Genomic DNA, 16,102 nt, shown 5'->3' on the forward strand with positions numbered 1-16,102 from the left:
AGCCTAAGACTCAATTGACTTCAAATGCCATGGGTCCACTTACCATATACAATTAGTACAAGAGGACCTCCTTAATAGTGAAGAAGCTGATCATTAGGGTCCTTTCAGGGCTCATGTGATGTGCAGCTTTTCAGGTGCCAGCATTTAAACAGTCTTTTCATTAGAATTTGCATCAAACTGTTATTTTAATGATACAAGTGTAAATATTTATCTTGAATTATTGTTTTTAGTTAAATTGGCTCTTTTGTCAATCTAAATGGACCTCCTTCTGATTTGACTGATGACCAGAGTCATTACTTCCATGACTGTTTGTTGTTTCACTTATGAAATCAATGAGCGTTTAGTGAACATAAGTTAACCAACTTGCAATGAAGATGAGGAAACTCACAGGATGAACACGGTGGCCTGTTGGGGAAAGAAACTCAGACACCTACTTACATGAAGTGGCATGTTTTTTTAAATGAATAATAATGATAACACACAAACACTCTGACACAAAAATGCAATGAGTTTGTGCATAAATCTGGTTTTCTATTTCACTTACATAGACATTATGGCTATGTAAGAAATGAAGTTTTGTGATACCTGGATATTTTAGCCTGGAGGTATCAAAGTACAAGTTACTGTGATTTCAAACCCAGATTATGACAAAGTTTCAATGACCATTATTATTTTTTACCCACATATACATTTCTGAAAATATCTACATGCATGCTTATACCAACAATTTTGCTATCTTTATTTTTTAAGTGCACTTTTGTCTTTTTGACTTTTTACATTTTTTGTCAAACTTTTGTGGAGTTAAAAAAAGTGGAAGATGTTTTCAATCCTTTGCATAATTCTATTTTATGAATTTTAGGGTGGTTTGACAAGCATTAGATGCATTATCTCTCTATATGTTAAGGTTTTTGTTTTTAGCCCCAATGTACTAAAGCATGTGACTTGAAAATATTTCTGGAGCAGCACTCGTTTCTGTTCTGCAAATTAATAACTAACTTGCATTTATATTCATGTTGGGCTAAAGAAAACTGTCTTAGTGTGCATCTACCCTTAACTAACAACCACATGGGTGGAAACTTTGACTCTGACTGCTTCCAGTTCAACTGGATGCCAGTCCAGGAATACCCTTAAAGGCTCTTAGATGTAAAACTATTAGGGATTTAAGCATAGTCTACTTTCCATTTAAATTAAGTACTATTTTAAACCTAAGGTGGTTAAGTGGTTAATTCCCTTCTTAAAACATCTCTATGTGTGTTAGATGTATAGATCTCTAGCTTAGGTTTGCAGTGATTACAAACTAGGCCCGGACTGGTACACAACTTACCACACCTTCAGACAAAGTGACCTTACAAGCATGCCTGGTCATGTTTGTAAAGCACCTATCAAACTGCAAGCACATTTTCAAGTGTGTTTCGAAGTTTTATTATAATAAATATACTTGATCGTATGTACATTTTCTGAAACAGCAGTATATACAAACCTTCTATTCATGTTGCAATGTACATTCAACACTGTGCAAGAAAACCCTGAAAAGGAACATGAGCAGGCTTACAGTGAATGGGTGCGTTATTAAAAGACTGTGAACATCTCTTCGGTCCCAAGGCTCTCATCAAGCACATTGTGATTTGATGCGGTAAAGTAAGATGCAGGCCTATTGCAATCTGGCTATACAGATTATTATGACGCATTAAAACGGTGCTGAAAGGAGTGTAGAAGAGTGCAGATTTGATAACATCCGACCAGTGTGGTTTGACGAGCAGAGATTAACTGTGCTGGCTTCCACTATAGTTTCAATAAGACAACCGTTTTTTAGATGCCCCCCTGTTTGTTTGAGCAGATTTAACTTTTCTGGATGCAAAGCATCAATCCACAGAACATCATGAGAATAGTTAACCGTAGGCTACATTTCTGCTTGAGCTTTTCCACTAATCCACTTGGATTACGTGTTGTTTATATCATCCTGATGGCTAGACTCTGTCACGTAATTTTATGACCTTTTTTCCCACCCTCTTCCAAAAATAAATGGTCCACTGGCCCTCCCCCCCAAACATACTTTTTCTACCTCACTCCCATTATTTTCACACTTTGGCTATATTGTTCTAGTACATTTTAGCTTATCTAGTGCAATTTCTCGTCTCTGCCAAATACATTCACAAATCAAGGAAAGCTTAATAACTTTTCTGTGTCCACATTATTTTTCAAGCCCAAAAAGACGCTCTTTCTCTTTCTTATGGGCCTGCAGAGTCTTACCGCTCCCTGGGCAGCTTCACAGGATGTCCATCAGGGTGGGCTTTTGGTTAGACAGTTCACATATTGACGACCAAATAGCCTAGAACCAAGGCGACTATAACGATGACAAAGAATCCAATCACCGCGCAGATTGACGCAAAACCAGTCTCCCTGCTCCCTCCGCCACCTTCTTCTTCTTTGGGCTCTTCTTCGCAGATCGAGATGACACCCACTGAGGAATTCCCTACACTCATGTTGGACTTGAGCTCAGCGCCTGCCTCCTGCTTCGCCTCCACGGCCCACGGCGCCACCTGCACCTTCATCTCCATTTCTTCCATCATCTGGCTCACCTGGGTGATCTCGGCCTGTAGGTCTCTGAGGTCTGCCGTGTCGATATTGCTGTCCGCCTCGTACTTCATATTCTGCACGCTCATGGCCCGGGCCGCCACCGTGGTGGTGCTGCCGGTCATCCCTGTCTGGATGAGGTGTCTTGTGGGCACCTTGAGGGGGAAATCCTGTGCTATCTCTAAGGACCTTTTCATGTCCACCTCAAGAAGCTCCATGCAACTAGAGAACAGCACCCACAGGCGCTCGTACTCGGCCCGATCCTCTTTGCTGATGGTCTTATCTTTGAGCAAAGAAGTCAGTTTAGTCCTGTTGGCCACCGCCAGCTCCTGGGCCTTTTTGCGGGTCTTCTTCAGCTCCTCTCGCAGGTTTTGCGAGTCCGAAGTGCTCCCAAGAGCGATGACCAAATGCCTGTAGCAGGCGGTCACTTTGTTCAAAGCGTCCAGCATTGTTTTGCATTCCTCTTTCCCCATGACTGATAAAAAAAAAATCTATATCCTTCTTAGAAAATATGAAATGATTAAAAAGGGGGAGCTCTAAACAGCGCGCTTATTCGAACAATGCTTTAGCCACTGACCTCGGTTTAGTTTCCACGGGAGCTCACCAGCCGCTCTCTAAATCCACTCAACGCGCTGGTGAGAGAAAATTCCTCTCTATCCATGCTCCTTCCTGTGCAAGCAGATATAGAGAGTGGCTTAGAAAGTAATGCCCCGTAGCCTAAAAGGCTTTAGATTACCTTTGTGTTTTCCAACACGAGATCATACGGCTCCGCAGCCCGTCTCCTGCAGGACGGATGCGAACGTGAAACAATCCAACCACCCTTTTATGAAATTGCGATCCCGATTCAGCCACAGGTGTCACAACATCCGCCTAACCGTTTGCGTAGAGAGCTCGGCGCCTTTTCTCTTCAGCAGCTTAAAATAAATGTTCAAAGAAAATGCGCTGCCGGACAAGTTAGGTTCGCCATTCAGCGTCCGCGAGGAGCAACGCGAGCCATTGTTGTTTTGGTTTGTTTTATCTGCATGAGGAGCTGTCCACTTCAGCACCCGATCGATGATTTTTAAATACCAGTAAGCGCCTTCTGTAGTCACATGTGCACGCACAACAGTGCTATTCAGCGACAGGCAGAGGCAGGGCAGCAAAACAGCTTCACTCCCATTGGTTTTTTTTCCACACAGGCGTTTGGTTTACATTCTTCATGCTATTGGCTGCTCTGTCCATGATGTGGGCAGAACTGCGATGTCTATCAGCAGGGAAGTCAAATCACAAACACCCTAACTCTCTGACAATACCATGGTCATCAGGGTTCCTGCTTACAGTCGGCTGCACGAGGAAAAATAAAGACCGGTGAACCCAGAGAGGAATGTAAAGTAAATAAATAAAAAAATTAGATTGTTATTTATATAATTTTTTACTTAAGTTAAACAATCTATACTTTTAGTATGAATTGTTTAAATGAATGGTTCTTTTCTTCCTCTTGGAACTATCCTCAGTCTGTTTCAGTGTTGCCTATTACTTCATCTTCACTGCTGGAGGTTAGGCTAAAGAGCTTTCACTGGTACTCTCTCTCGTTCCCACAGTTCCCTTTCAATGGCCATAAAATAATCAAACTCTGATGCCCTGCAGTATATATATGTGGCTTGTAGACTTCCTGTGTTCTCTGTGTAACAGAGGCTATATTGCCATCAACATAAAAATGCACTGTACTTTCAACTAAGCTGCAATAGTTAGCAGCACACTGATAAATCTACCCTAATCTGTAATGTATGCCTGCCATCACTATGTTAGGAACTCTCCAACTTCTTGGTAAAGCCAATAACTAATAATAATAACTAATCCCATGGCAACAACTCACTGCACTTAGATGTGTAGACATGGTAAGGATGAATTGCTGTAGTTCAAACTAAGCACCAGAATGGAGAATAAAGGGTATTTAAGTGGTTTTAAATGTGGCATGATTTGTAGTGTCAGACAGGTTCCACTGAGTATTTCAGAAACTGCTGATCTACTGAGATTTTCCCCACATAATCATCACTAGGGTTTACAGAGAATGACCCAAAAAAGGGAAATTATCCAACCAGTGACAGTTCTGTGGGTGAAAATGCATTCTTGTTACCAGAGGTCAGAGGTGAATGACCAGACTACTACAGGCTGATGGGAAGACAACAATAACTTAAATAACCACTTGTTACCACCAAGGTTTGCAGAAGAGCATCTTTGATTGCACAACATATTGAACCTTGAAACAGATAGGCTACAGCAGCAGACAGAGCACACTGGGAGCTATTCATGTTAGCTAAGGACAAGGAAGCAAGGTTAGGTTAATTTAGGTTCATTTGTGTGGGCTCATCAAAACAGGAAAACAGAAAACTGGAAAAACATTGGCTGGTCTGACGATTTGATTTCTGCTGCAACACTCAGAGATAGAGTCAGAACTTAGGAATAAATAACACGAAAGCATGAATCCATCCTGCCTTGTGTCAGTGATTCAGGCTCTTGATGGTGGTGTAATGGTGTGTGAGATATTTTTGGCACACTTTGGGCTGTTTCGTACAAGTTGAGCATTGTTTCAATGCCAACAACTTACCCGAGTATTTCTGCTGACCATGTCCATCCCTTAGTGATCACAGTGTACCAATCATCTAATGGTTGCTTTCAGCAAGATAAAAAAACATGTAAAAAAAAAAGATCAAATCAAAGTTGTTTTATTTTATTTCATTTACATATATTTTACATGACAATGTGCTCACAGTCAGTGGACCTCAGTCCATTAAATCACCTTTGGGATGCATCATGGATGTGCAGCTGACATCTGCAACAACTGTGTGATGCTATCATATCAATATGAACCAAAATCTCTCACACCATAATCAGTGGAACAAAGAATCAGAAAGTTCTGAAGGTAAAACTGGCTTCCAACCCAAGATTAGCAACATTTTTTCTGATAAAGACATCGGTGAGTGTAGATTGTAGTGGAGGGTGATACATTTGAAAAGCTGCTAAAAAACAAACAAACACTATTGACGATGCTGCACCACCTTTTCATCAGCATATCAAAAATGCATAATTTTGCAATACTAAAAATAACAGAATAAAAAATTACCATCTGGTTGACATGTATTGCACCATTGACTGTCACAGCTGAGTGTGTTCATTGAACCTGATGTGTAATCAGGTTCAATGAACACTGAAAGCAAACCCAAAACAAACTGATGATACCCTGATACCAAAAGATCTTTCATACACTGACTAAACCTTCAGTCATATGTTCCTATAAAAAGATAAAACACTTTGTTTCTCCTTGTGTGTTGTTCCATGTGATTTTAAAGCTACGCTGATGTGATTATGAGACACAGGTTTGCGGAAATAGTATTCAGTTTTTCTCTTGCCATTTTTTTTTTCAGTTTTATAAGTGTGGTAAAAGTGGATAATTTGTGGGTTGTCACCACAGCTGCCTGCACACTGGGAGGAGGCCTGTTGTTGCACACAGTACTGGATGGATAATGTGTTGTTTAGTTGGCTCCTGCTGTGTTGAGAGATGAGAGGCACATAAGGCTGAGTGGTATTTGCCTGCTTTGCTCTTTTTGCATTATTCAAGCGGATGGGGCCTAATGATCCAGTGACTACAGTGCAAAGCTAATGGACTGGAGTGCAGTGAATGCCTGAGGAACTGAGTGAGAGGCTTATTGTTCGTTTCACATAAAATGACATCTGCTGTGGCATGGGAATTGATTTCTTCTGTTCAATTTATTCCTAGTTTGAATCCATTTTTGCTCATATCACTCATTAAAAACATTATGCATGCCCGCCCCTCATATTTGATGCTTTATAAGGTAACTGTGTACTAAAACCTGCAGATCACCATCCCAAGATTACAATATGTGGCTCTGCTGTAAACTGCACTGTTTAATATATTTAAAGTGCTGGTAGCCATTTCAGCACTTTCTGACTAATAACAAATATCTTGGTTGAGTCAGATGATCTTGGCAAATGGATCGTCTTTCCTTTCATGAATATGTTTCCATGGCTACCTCTCACCTCTTACTACTCTTCAGTTATTTTTCTCCAAGGTATTTCATTGCTCTGAGATGTCATCTTTCACTTTGTGCATTTAAAGTTACAAATCAGTTGTTTTCTGTTGTTTATTTCATGTTCTCATGAAATTCCTTAAGGAGCTAACTTTTACACAGACTAAACAAATAACTCAGTTTCAATTTTCATTTCATGCGCTTTCATTAATTTATTTTGAGCTTGAATTTAAAGTGTAAAAAAATAATTAAAAATATAGGAATTCATTCAAAGATTAAAGACCATATGAATTCCCAATAAACGTATAACTGGGCTAATGTAGACTTTATTACCTTTATAAATAACTGATGAAACGCTAAAGTAAGTCGGACTTGCAGGATTAGAAAATTGGCCATAGTCTCTGTCTGTCTACCTCTCTGTCTTTCTCCTCTCCTGTAAAAAGGTTGCTGATAAGCTGTTGTGTTAGATTCAAGTGATGAGTCAGACATGCAGTGGTCTGATTGCTCTCAGTGCCAACACGTGATGGAAAACTCCATTTTTGATTTCCACAGGATTTTTGTTTGCACAGGACAGTAAAATGATATAGAACTCTCCAGATATTACTGTTGTTTTTACACAGATTATCGAAGAAATAAAGAAATACCCCCAAATCTCTGTTTGTGTAACAATGCATTATGAGTACATCATTAGATCATTTACACTGATATAGATCCCAAAGAATATGACACATATAGCAAGTTTGTTTAGCCTGGAAGAGCTACAGTGATGCACTAAGTACACACCATGATTCAGTAGCTTTTAGAACTACCTTTAGCTCCAGTACACTGAGTTGCTTTCTGTGTAACTTTATCTCTCAGATCATTGTGGATGAATTTTGACACACTCTTCTTTACAGTGTTGCTTCTTCCTCTCAAGGTCCTGCCACAACATTTCATTCAGGTTGAAATCTAGACTTTGACTGGGCCATTACAACATCTTGATTGTTTTCTTTTTCAGTCCCTCTGTTGTAGAGTTGATGTTTTGTTTGGGATAATTGTGTGTTAGATGACCTAATTTTGAAAATGCTTTAGCTGTCAGAGAGATGACCACACATTTGACTCTTTAATACTTGGTACACAAGGGACTTCATGGTTGACTCACTGACCGTCTTGTGGCTGCAAAATAAGCCCAACTCTACACCCCTGCACCACTGTGCTGACAGTTGGTATGAGGTGTTTGTGCTGACATGCTGTATTTGGTTTTTGCCAAATGTGGCACTGTGCTTCATGGCCACAAATCTCCATTTTGATCTCATTCTTTCAAATGATGTTTGAATAGATGTATGAGTGTGTATTTGCCAGGGTACTTGGCAGGAAGGTTGTTCCAGGCTTTTTAAAAAAATTGCCATCTTTCCTTTTTGGATCCATGTGTCCTCCGGTGCTTCTGTCTCTTTATGTAGTCCAAATATCAATCTTTGATGTTGAGTTCAGGGTATTGTGGAGTCTTGTTCTTCTTGTGATTCTTGTGTTGCTGCACAATGAATTTAAAAGAAAAAACCCAAAGGTATTCCTCAGCTCATTGTGGTACTAAAAGCTGAACCATTGCCCCAGTCTTAGGTCCAGGTTCTCTCTGTGCTGCACTGAGCCTTTAATGAGTCCCTCTGTCTGGGAAATTTGCCTCTTATGCTTTATCTCTGACAGGCTCTATAAGAAGTGTCATTTACCTTTTCTTAAACTAAACCAAGTAGCCTATACAAACTGTGAAAGGAAAAAACACGCACACATACACAACATAAAACAAACTTCCATAAGGCAAAATTATCCCATTAGCAGAATTCACCAAAAAAAAAAAAAATGTCTAAACAATGTCAAACTTGTTTTCCATGGAGATTATTAGTTTTTAGTATATGATAGCATTCAGATGCTAAATTACTCCATTTTTCAATGGAGTAATTTTATATAAAATAAAATATAGTATATATGGAATGTTTAACTGAGAAATTTCATGCACCAAGAGCTAAGCATTAAAATAAGAGGCTCAAGAGGTTAAAAAGAGGAGGACTTTAAAAGGGAGGAAAACATCTTAGTGTGTAAAGGAGACACAAATGATGCTATAACATGATACAAATTCTATAATCCAGATTAGCAGTTTCCTACAGGTCCTGGGATTAGCAGTATAATGCTCACTAATGTATCTTTTGAAGAACACTGATCTGTCTCTCTTGCATTTTCGTCATATGGAATCAATGGTTTTAGGGAGGAAATGGAGGCCTCTGATGCTTACTACACTTTGTGTGAGATGATGGTTAAAAGAGGACAGACATAAACACGGTTTCCCCCTGATCTCTGATACTCTGACCAAACACATTAGAAGACTCTAACGTCTGTAAGCCCTTTGATAATCCCAGTAAAAAGCTCCAGCACTACCTGATATTTCCCAAATGACCAAATATGCTTTCTAGTTACAGCCAGCTTTAAGTTTACACTAGTGCAGTCATCAATGTGACTGCTTTTGTTAACACTTAAGTGACATCCTATTCTTAGTCTGTGGGGTTTAACATGATGTTGGCCCACCCTTTGCAGATATAACAGTTTCAGCTCTTCTGAGAAGTCTTTCCACGAGGTTTAGGAGTGTGTTTACGAGAATTTGCATTTTTGGACTGGCTCTCAGTCTCCTATCTAATTCATAACAAAGGTGTTCTCTCAGATTGAGGTACTCTGTGCAAGACAGTCAAGTTTTTCCACACTAAACTCACGCATCCATATCTTTATGGGCCTTCTTGTGCGCTGATGTACAGTTCCCAGTTCCAAAACTGTTCCCAGAAAGATGTAAGTGTGAATTTGTCCAAAATGTCTTGGTATGCTGAAGCATTAAGAGTCCTTTACAATGGAACTAAGGAGCAAAGCCCAATACCTGAGAAAAAAAACTCCATTGTCAGGTTCCCTTCTCTTCCTGGCTTGAGATGTCCTTCCGTCTTTCTCTCTCTCACACTCTTTGTTTCTCTCAGTTCTGCGTTGTCTTCCAGAGGTAGATTGTTTTACTACTCTTTGCTGCGGTGATCACATACCTGAATTCAGCAACCAATCACACACCTGCAGGTTGCCAGACCAATTATACTCTGGCTACTGGAAGCTGGAGATTCTCTTCAACTGACACCAGATCATTGCACTGTTAAACAAGCTCAGCTCACCTTCCAATCAGTATTGCAAGAATCAGTGTTTGTGCGTTTCTTTCCCTCTTTCCCTCTCTGTCCAGAGCTCTTTCAATGCAGAGTGGAAAAGGGGATATTAGACCAGCATGGGAGAGTAGCTCAATGAAGACAAGAACGCTTATGGGGGATAACTTTGCAGTCACCACCTAAGAACCTGTCTTGAACACTGTATCATAATAAACTTTTTTTGTTCAACTTACCTCTGTGCTCTCCACTTTATACCAGGATACCCACGGACTTAACACCTACACCATGATCCCCTCTAAACCAAACCTTACTTTTAGCACACAAGTACTGTTCCTCTGGCAACCACCAAACCCAGACTCATCCATTGGATTGCCAGATGGAGAAATGTGATATGTCACTTCAGAGAGCACATCTCAACCACTCTACAGTCCAGTGGCACCAAACTTTATACTACTCTATCCTAAACTTTGCATTGGGACAATTGTTATTGCCAATTGAATTGGCACTATACAAATAAAATTGAACTATATATATATTTAAGAAGATATTTATAATCCTTTTCTGATAACATCCTTACAGAAAATCTCAGGAAAAGTCCTTCTAGACTGTATTATCCAGGTGAGCTTGTATGTCGTCACGATATCATCTCTAAAATCCACTTAACGACCACTCATTTCATTGCTTTATAGAATGACAAGGGTCTTACACACCCATGTAGCCCTATACTCATTTGAGCTTCTTCTTTTTTTTTTTAAACTTTGCAGCTTTGTCTTTTAATAGCTTCCAACATTTGGCATAGAAGAAGGTGGAAAATAAAAGCTGTATGCAGAATTAGGAAGATTCAGTCACTTAGAAAAAGAGGCAGAGCACAGAGGGGAATAAAAAGCAGAGAAAGAGGAAGTCTGTCTTTGTTGAATTATAGATGGACCTTATCCACTATGTGGCCTCTTACACGCATAGCATGCAGCAGTGGAGTGAACTGTGAGTCATGCCTCAACTCCACAAAGATCTCCACTCAACCTTGACTTTCAAATATATACACACACAAAGACTGAGTGTCTGAGGACACTATATTGATTTGCAGTGATGTAAGACAGACTTATCCCAGCCCCTAGCTCTAACCTAAATGTAACCTAATTAACCCGCGTAGGCTTTAGTGTGGGTTTTGTTTAGACCATATGGTAAATAGACACATTTTGAGAAACTGAAAGAGCTTTCCTGTGATAGATTGGTGAACTGCATGTATAAAAGTATAGTTGGATGATGGATGGATGATTTGGAATAATTGAAGTTCTTCTAAATCAATGTTCCAAAGAGACAAGGTGGATGTTAACTTAACCCAGACCCTTTTTCATAACACCCTGATGGATGTTACAAACTCAAACCAAGCCATGCCCTTGCAAAGATTTTTATTTAAACTGTTTTATTTCAGTAATCATGTTACATGTGTTTGTACCTGGTTCTGTCTCACTGCTGTTTATAGGTGCATTTCTTCAGTATATCAAGTTTATTTTAATGATTTTCTTTGTTGCATTTATTTATGATGTTGCCAAATACAGTAATCCAGTACTGCTGTACTGCTGTTTTAAAATGTGCTGCATAGTAAATTTGATTAGATTTTCATACCAAAAAGAAAGATGAGACCCTAGAAGCCATGTGCTTCTAGGGTCTCATCCCTAGAAGCACATCTTACTCGCTCCCTATGAAAATGATAGCCAAGCTTACCTTAAAAGCCCTCATACAAAGTTTGCATTGATCGCTGCCAGTGTAAAGCAACATTTATTAAAGAAGGGATATATGTGACTATGTGAGGCTGTGGCTGAAACTGGCTAAACTTTAAAAGAAAAAAATGCTTTTTCTTTCCTAAAGATGCAGTCATCATTCAAACTAGTTGCAGTCACATGCTGGGGAGCTGCTGATCTTCTCATTTAACTTTCCATTACAGAAGAAGTAAGCGTGTTTCCTTGAAGTGTTTACCGCATAGACTCTGAGAAAAAAGGCCTACATTCCCTTAGCTAGAAAATATTATACAATGGCAGCCTTTAAAGGACAAGTATATTTTTTAAGTTGAGGGCAGTCAGTAAGCCTCACTAGTTTGTAACACAAGATAACATGTTTACCTGGACAACTGAGATGAGCCAGAAGATCCAATAGCATTTGCCGCGTCACATCAAGGCAAACTTCAGAAAACTCTGAGGTATGGCAAGCTTTAAAAGTGATATATTTGGAGAATAGTGTCAGCAGAGGAAATGAAGATGCAGGTCATTTGCTTTGCATGCTAAACATTTGAATCAGTTTTCTGAAATTAATTTTGCATCAGCCCTTTTTTCATTCGTATTGCTTCTTGTCATTCTCCACTTCATAGTATCTGATAAAAACATATTAAAACAAGCGGTCCATCCAGCCTGTCATCCTGTGGCTTGCATGTGAAGGAGGTACTTGTTTATCCTTAGCTCCCCTCTCTGGAGCATTAATGTCATCCATTGTACATGTGTCTTTTTGCAGAAAATAGAACAGTACGATGAATGGAGGAAACAACAGGTGCATTAAGGAGATGTCCTCCACTGGGCTCTGAAAAGATATTCAGCTCTGCAAAAACATACTATAGAAGGTTTACATAGTTAATGAGAGAAATACATTAGTGACCTTTAAAAACGCTGAAGTGTTGCTTATTCATAACACTCCTCTTGGCGTCATTTACTGAATGTGCATATTCCAAATAAACCATACGAGCAGAGCTGATGGCCTGCAGGGGGGAAGGGTCATGACCTGTTTGTGCTCTTGCAGTTTTAGAAAAGCAAACAGATTTCCAGAGTCAGAAAATCCCTTCTAAAAGGCTTCTAGGATTTGTGTGGTGAAGGTGGGTGCAGCAGAGATAAGCCTTTGGAAAAGTCAGAGGCCATTCCATCTAAAGACTGTGTATAAAGTCTGCGTTTCACCTTGACCTGGGTCACTTTATATGATATCGTGGAGCATTTAATGTCCATTACTATGTCTGTTTCAATCATATTTAGAAGAAGACCTCATACATTTTTCTGTTGTAGATTTATTTAGCGTGATACTTGTGTACACTCACAACCAGATTACCTACTGGCAATAATAAACATCCAGTACTCTCATGTATTTACTGAAACAGGAAAAAGAAAGATAAAGGTATCTTAATTTATTTTATGTGGTCGCTAATATAATAAAAGTGACCAAACATTCAAAAAAAAAAGAGGAAAAAAAGGCCAAACCCATTTCAGAAATGTTTCCAGCAGTTTTATGGTGCTAAAAAGATTACTTTGCTTCATTCAGCCATGCTTCACAGAGGTCATGAGAATGACCAGGTCATGGGAAATGCATTGAATTGTATTTATCTCCTTTACCTCAGTTTGTTGAACAAATCTTGTTCTTTTAATTTCATTAAGCAGGCCAATCTACCCCTTTAATGGAGGGCTAAGCTGGTCTCCTGTACTGGAGACTGAATATAACCAAGGTGGCAATATTAGTGTTCTTGAGATTAGCTAAATCAAGTCTTACTTCATCTAGTACTCTAAATACTACGATCTAGCATTTTATTACACCGTGCATCTACTCTCCACTGTATTTTCCTCCTCCTTTTCTACCACAAGTAGATTGCTGACCATCTACCATCAACACCAAAGGATTTTCCTCTGAGGGTTCTCTCTTTAACTCTTTTTTCTTAATAAGACATTAATCTTCAGTTATGAGTCTCTTCTCTTACGGTAACTCAGGGTCAGTTGCCTTGGCACAGAATAAGCTTTGCAATGAGAAAATGTCTAAACAATGACTAGAAATATGGAGTTTATATCTTATACAAGAGGTGAATGTATAGCCATGTGACATCACTAAATGTGATATGAAATGTGACAGAGAAACTGAAACACTCATAAAGTAGCAATAAGCACAAAGTAGGTCCAACATGAGGATGCTTTATTGCCCCTTTTCACTCTAATGAGGACTAAACATTGGAAAAAATTGTGCTGTTCTTAGTAAGATGTTAAAGTTGGAAACAATTTATTGAGCTCATAGGTCAAGGAAGTCAACTTGCAGCCAAAGGATTTGCCTCTTGGCCATAAGAAAGAATGCAATTTTCAGGCTTCACTTTTTGGACATAGATGTTATTATAAATGGTCCTCTGTGTGCGTATTTTCTACAAACATCTTAGGTTACAAAATTTGCACCATTCAGCTCCGTTACAAGTTTATTAAAGTGTTAGATTTATTTCTGAAAACACTGACCGGCAGCCAAGCAAAAAAAAAAAGAAAAAAAAAAGGGGGGGGGGGGGGGGGGTCCAATATAAAACTAACCCTCTTTCTGAATCTGTATTTTTTTTTTCTTAAACACACAAAAAATATACTGTGCTAAGTACTGAGTTTGGGGCATAAAACTGACAGATTTCCCCTTGAAACAATGAAACAAAGCAGGTCTTGTAGTTGTGTGTGTATATGTTCATCTAAGACAGCTGGCTGCTGCTGGTAACTTTCTGTAGGAATGAGAGCAGTCTTAAACTTCCTCTTACTGCAGCAAGAAACAGAATAAATATAGTTGCAAGCTGTTGAATTATTCCCTTGAGAAATGTGATTAAAGTGATTTCCCTCTGGTTTTCAAAAGAATTTCCTTCCTTGTGTCATGCCGTGCTGAAGTATTTATATGCACAATTATGCTAACTTAATCCTTAACCAACCACAAAAATTAATATATAATTTGGATGCATCTGGTAGAAACCCAACAAGTGAGATTACCCAGATGGGGCTTCTTCTCCAGGACAAATCTAAATAAGGTTTTTTCAATGTCTGCGTAAATGCATCAGTCTGGAGCTGTTCTATAGACTCTTGTTTCTATTCTCTGTTTTGCTTGTTCCTTCTTTCTCTCTCTCATTTGCCTTTTTTTCTCCTCTCACCCCTTGAGAAGTAACTCAAGCCTTCAATTCTGTTTTCCTCTGTTTATTCCTGCAGCAATATACACACACACACACACTGACAAGAGGACCACCTAGAGTCACATCACGCACTCACTTCAAACCACTCAGGGCTCCACTCGTCTTTGCTTCACTTCATTTCACTCAAAAGTCAGCATGTTAACAAAGGACAGCGGAGGAGACTGCACCAAAATAATAATGGGTACTGCAACCCATAGGCTCCCATTGGGAGAGTTTATTTGTTACATGATCACTTGACATTCATTATTTAATTGGATGCAAGACTCCTGAATACATCAAGAGTTCAAATCAAACAACCCCCTCTTCCCACAGTTTCTATTCACAGTCTCTAATGCCTTTATAGGACATCAATGTTTTGTGAGATGCACATGAGGCATGAAGAGCCGTTTGGAGAATGCAGCACACAATTTAAATATATCCACAGTAGTTGCTCCTTTGGAAGTCAGTCAGATGCTCATCTAGCCGTAATGGAGAGAGAAGCAGTTCTGGAAATGGAAAGAGCTTCAGTCCCCAAATTCAGCCTTTAAGCTGCTTTAGAGGATTGCCGGGTATTTTTTTCTCTCCCTCGCTCTAAAACAGACTGCCAATATTGGCTCTAAACCAGAATGGGAGAGGGCAGACTCCCTGAGCTTTCACTGTGCAGTTGCACAGGGCAGAGAAGGGCCAAGCTGCTTTGTCTTGGCTTTGTAATCCACTCTTGGGTGACACGTGACGGCAGAGACTTCTGCCAGTAAGGTGTTGCCTCTCCCTGCTGTACACCCTGCTGTAAGAAGGGTGCACCTGACCTCAGCTGACCAGATTTAGTGAGTTTATTTTGAGAGAGATTTCCTAGACAAGTCAGAGTTTTATTACAGTATTCATCCTCTTTTTTCTAAATACATATGTGCATGTTGATCAAGGTTGAGTTACAAGAGCATCCTCAACTTCAGACTGATTTTAAAGGTATCCATGCAACAAAAGTGTATGCATAGTTGTTTAATTGTGCAGAGTTTTAACCCTCTGAATCCTATCCTGGCCATTTGTGGCCACTTTGCTTTTCGCTTTTCAACCATTTTTGTTCTGTTAATGCCAGTGGAATGAAACTTCCCAAAGGTGTGTATTTTTGTCAGATTTTTTAATTTTCAACATCAGCTCCTTAAACAGTGTTGACCTTACTCACTGGAGTAAGTGGCATAAAAATTGGGTACTTCAAAAAGTAGGAAAGATATACCTTAAAGCCTCATGCTGTTATAAGGTTTTTGTGGGCAAGCATTTGATAAAGATCTGCAGAAGTATAAAGTAAATTTCTAAAGCACCAGTATGGTCCCTGAATGCAATTCAGCTGAGATGAATAATGAAAAAAAAATAGCTATTCAGTAATTCAAGGGCAATAACCTGAAGTAACAGGGTCCCTGTTT

The 16,102-nt window shown here is 39.3% G+C and overlaps 1 protein-coding gene across 1 annotated transcript; it reads right to left on the minus strand.

Moving 5' to 3' along the window:
* Positions 1-1,406: 1,406 nt before the first annotated feature.
* On the minus strand, positions 1,407-3,697 carry LOC101464259 (regulator of G protein signaling 9 binding protein). The gene has a single exon (XM_004539542.4). It carries the CDS (start codon positions 3,045-3,047, stop codon positions 2,307-2,309), a length of 741 nt encoding a protein of 246 aa, XP_004539599.1. The 5' UTR covers positions 3,048-3,697; the 3' UTR covers positions 1,407-2,306.
* Between the last annotated feature and the right edge of the window lie 12,405 nt (positions 3,698-16,102).

This window comes from Maylandia zebra, linkage group LG1 (assembly GCF_041146795.1).
Source record: "Maylandia zebra isolate NMK-2024a linkage group LG1, Mzebra_GT3a, whole genome shotgun sequence".
Lineage (NCBI taxonomy): Eukaryota > Metazoa > Chordata > Actinopteri > Cichliformes > Cichlidae > Maylandia > Maylandia zebra.

What these genes read in the sequence shown, in the direction of transcription:
- LOC101464259 (XM_004539542.4), bottom strand. Translation starts at nt 3,047, where the DNA reads ATGGGGAAAGAGGAATGCAAAACAATGCTGGACGCTTTGAACAAAGTG.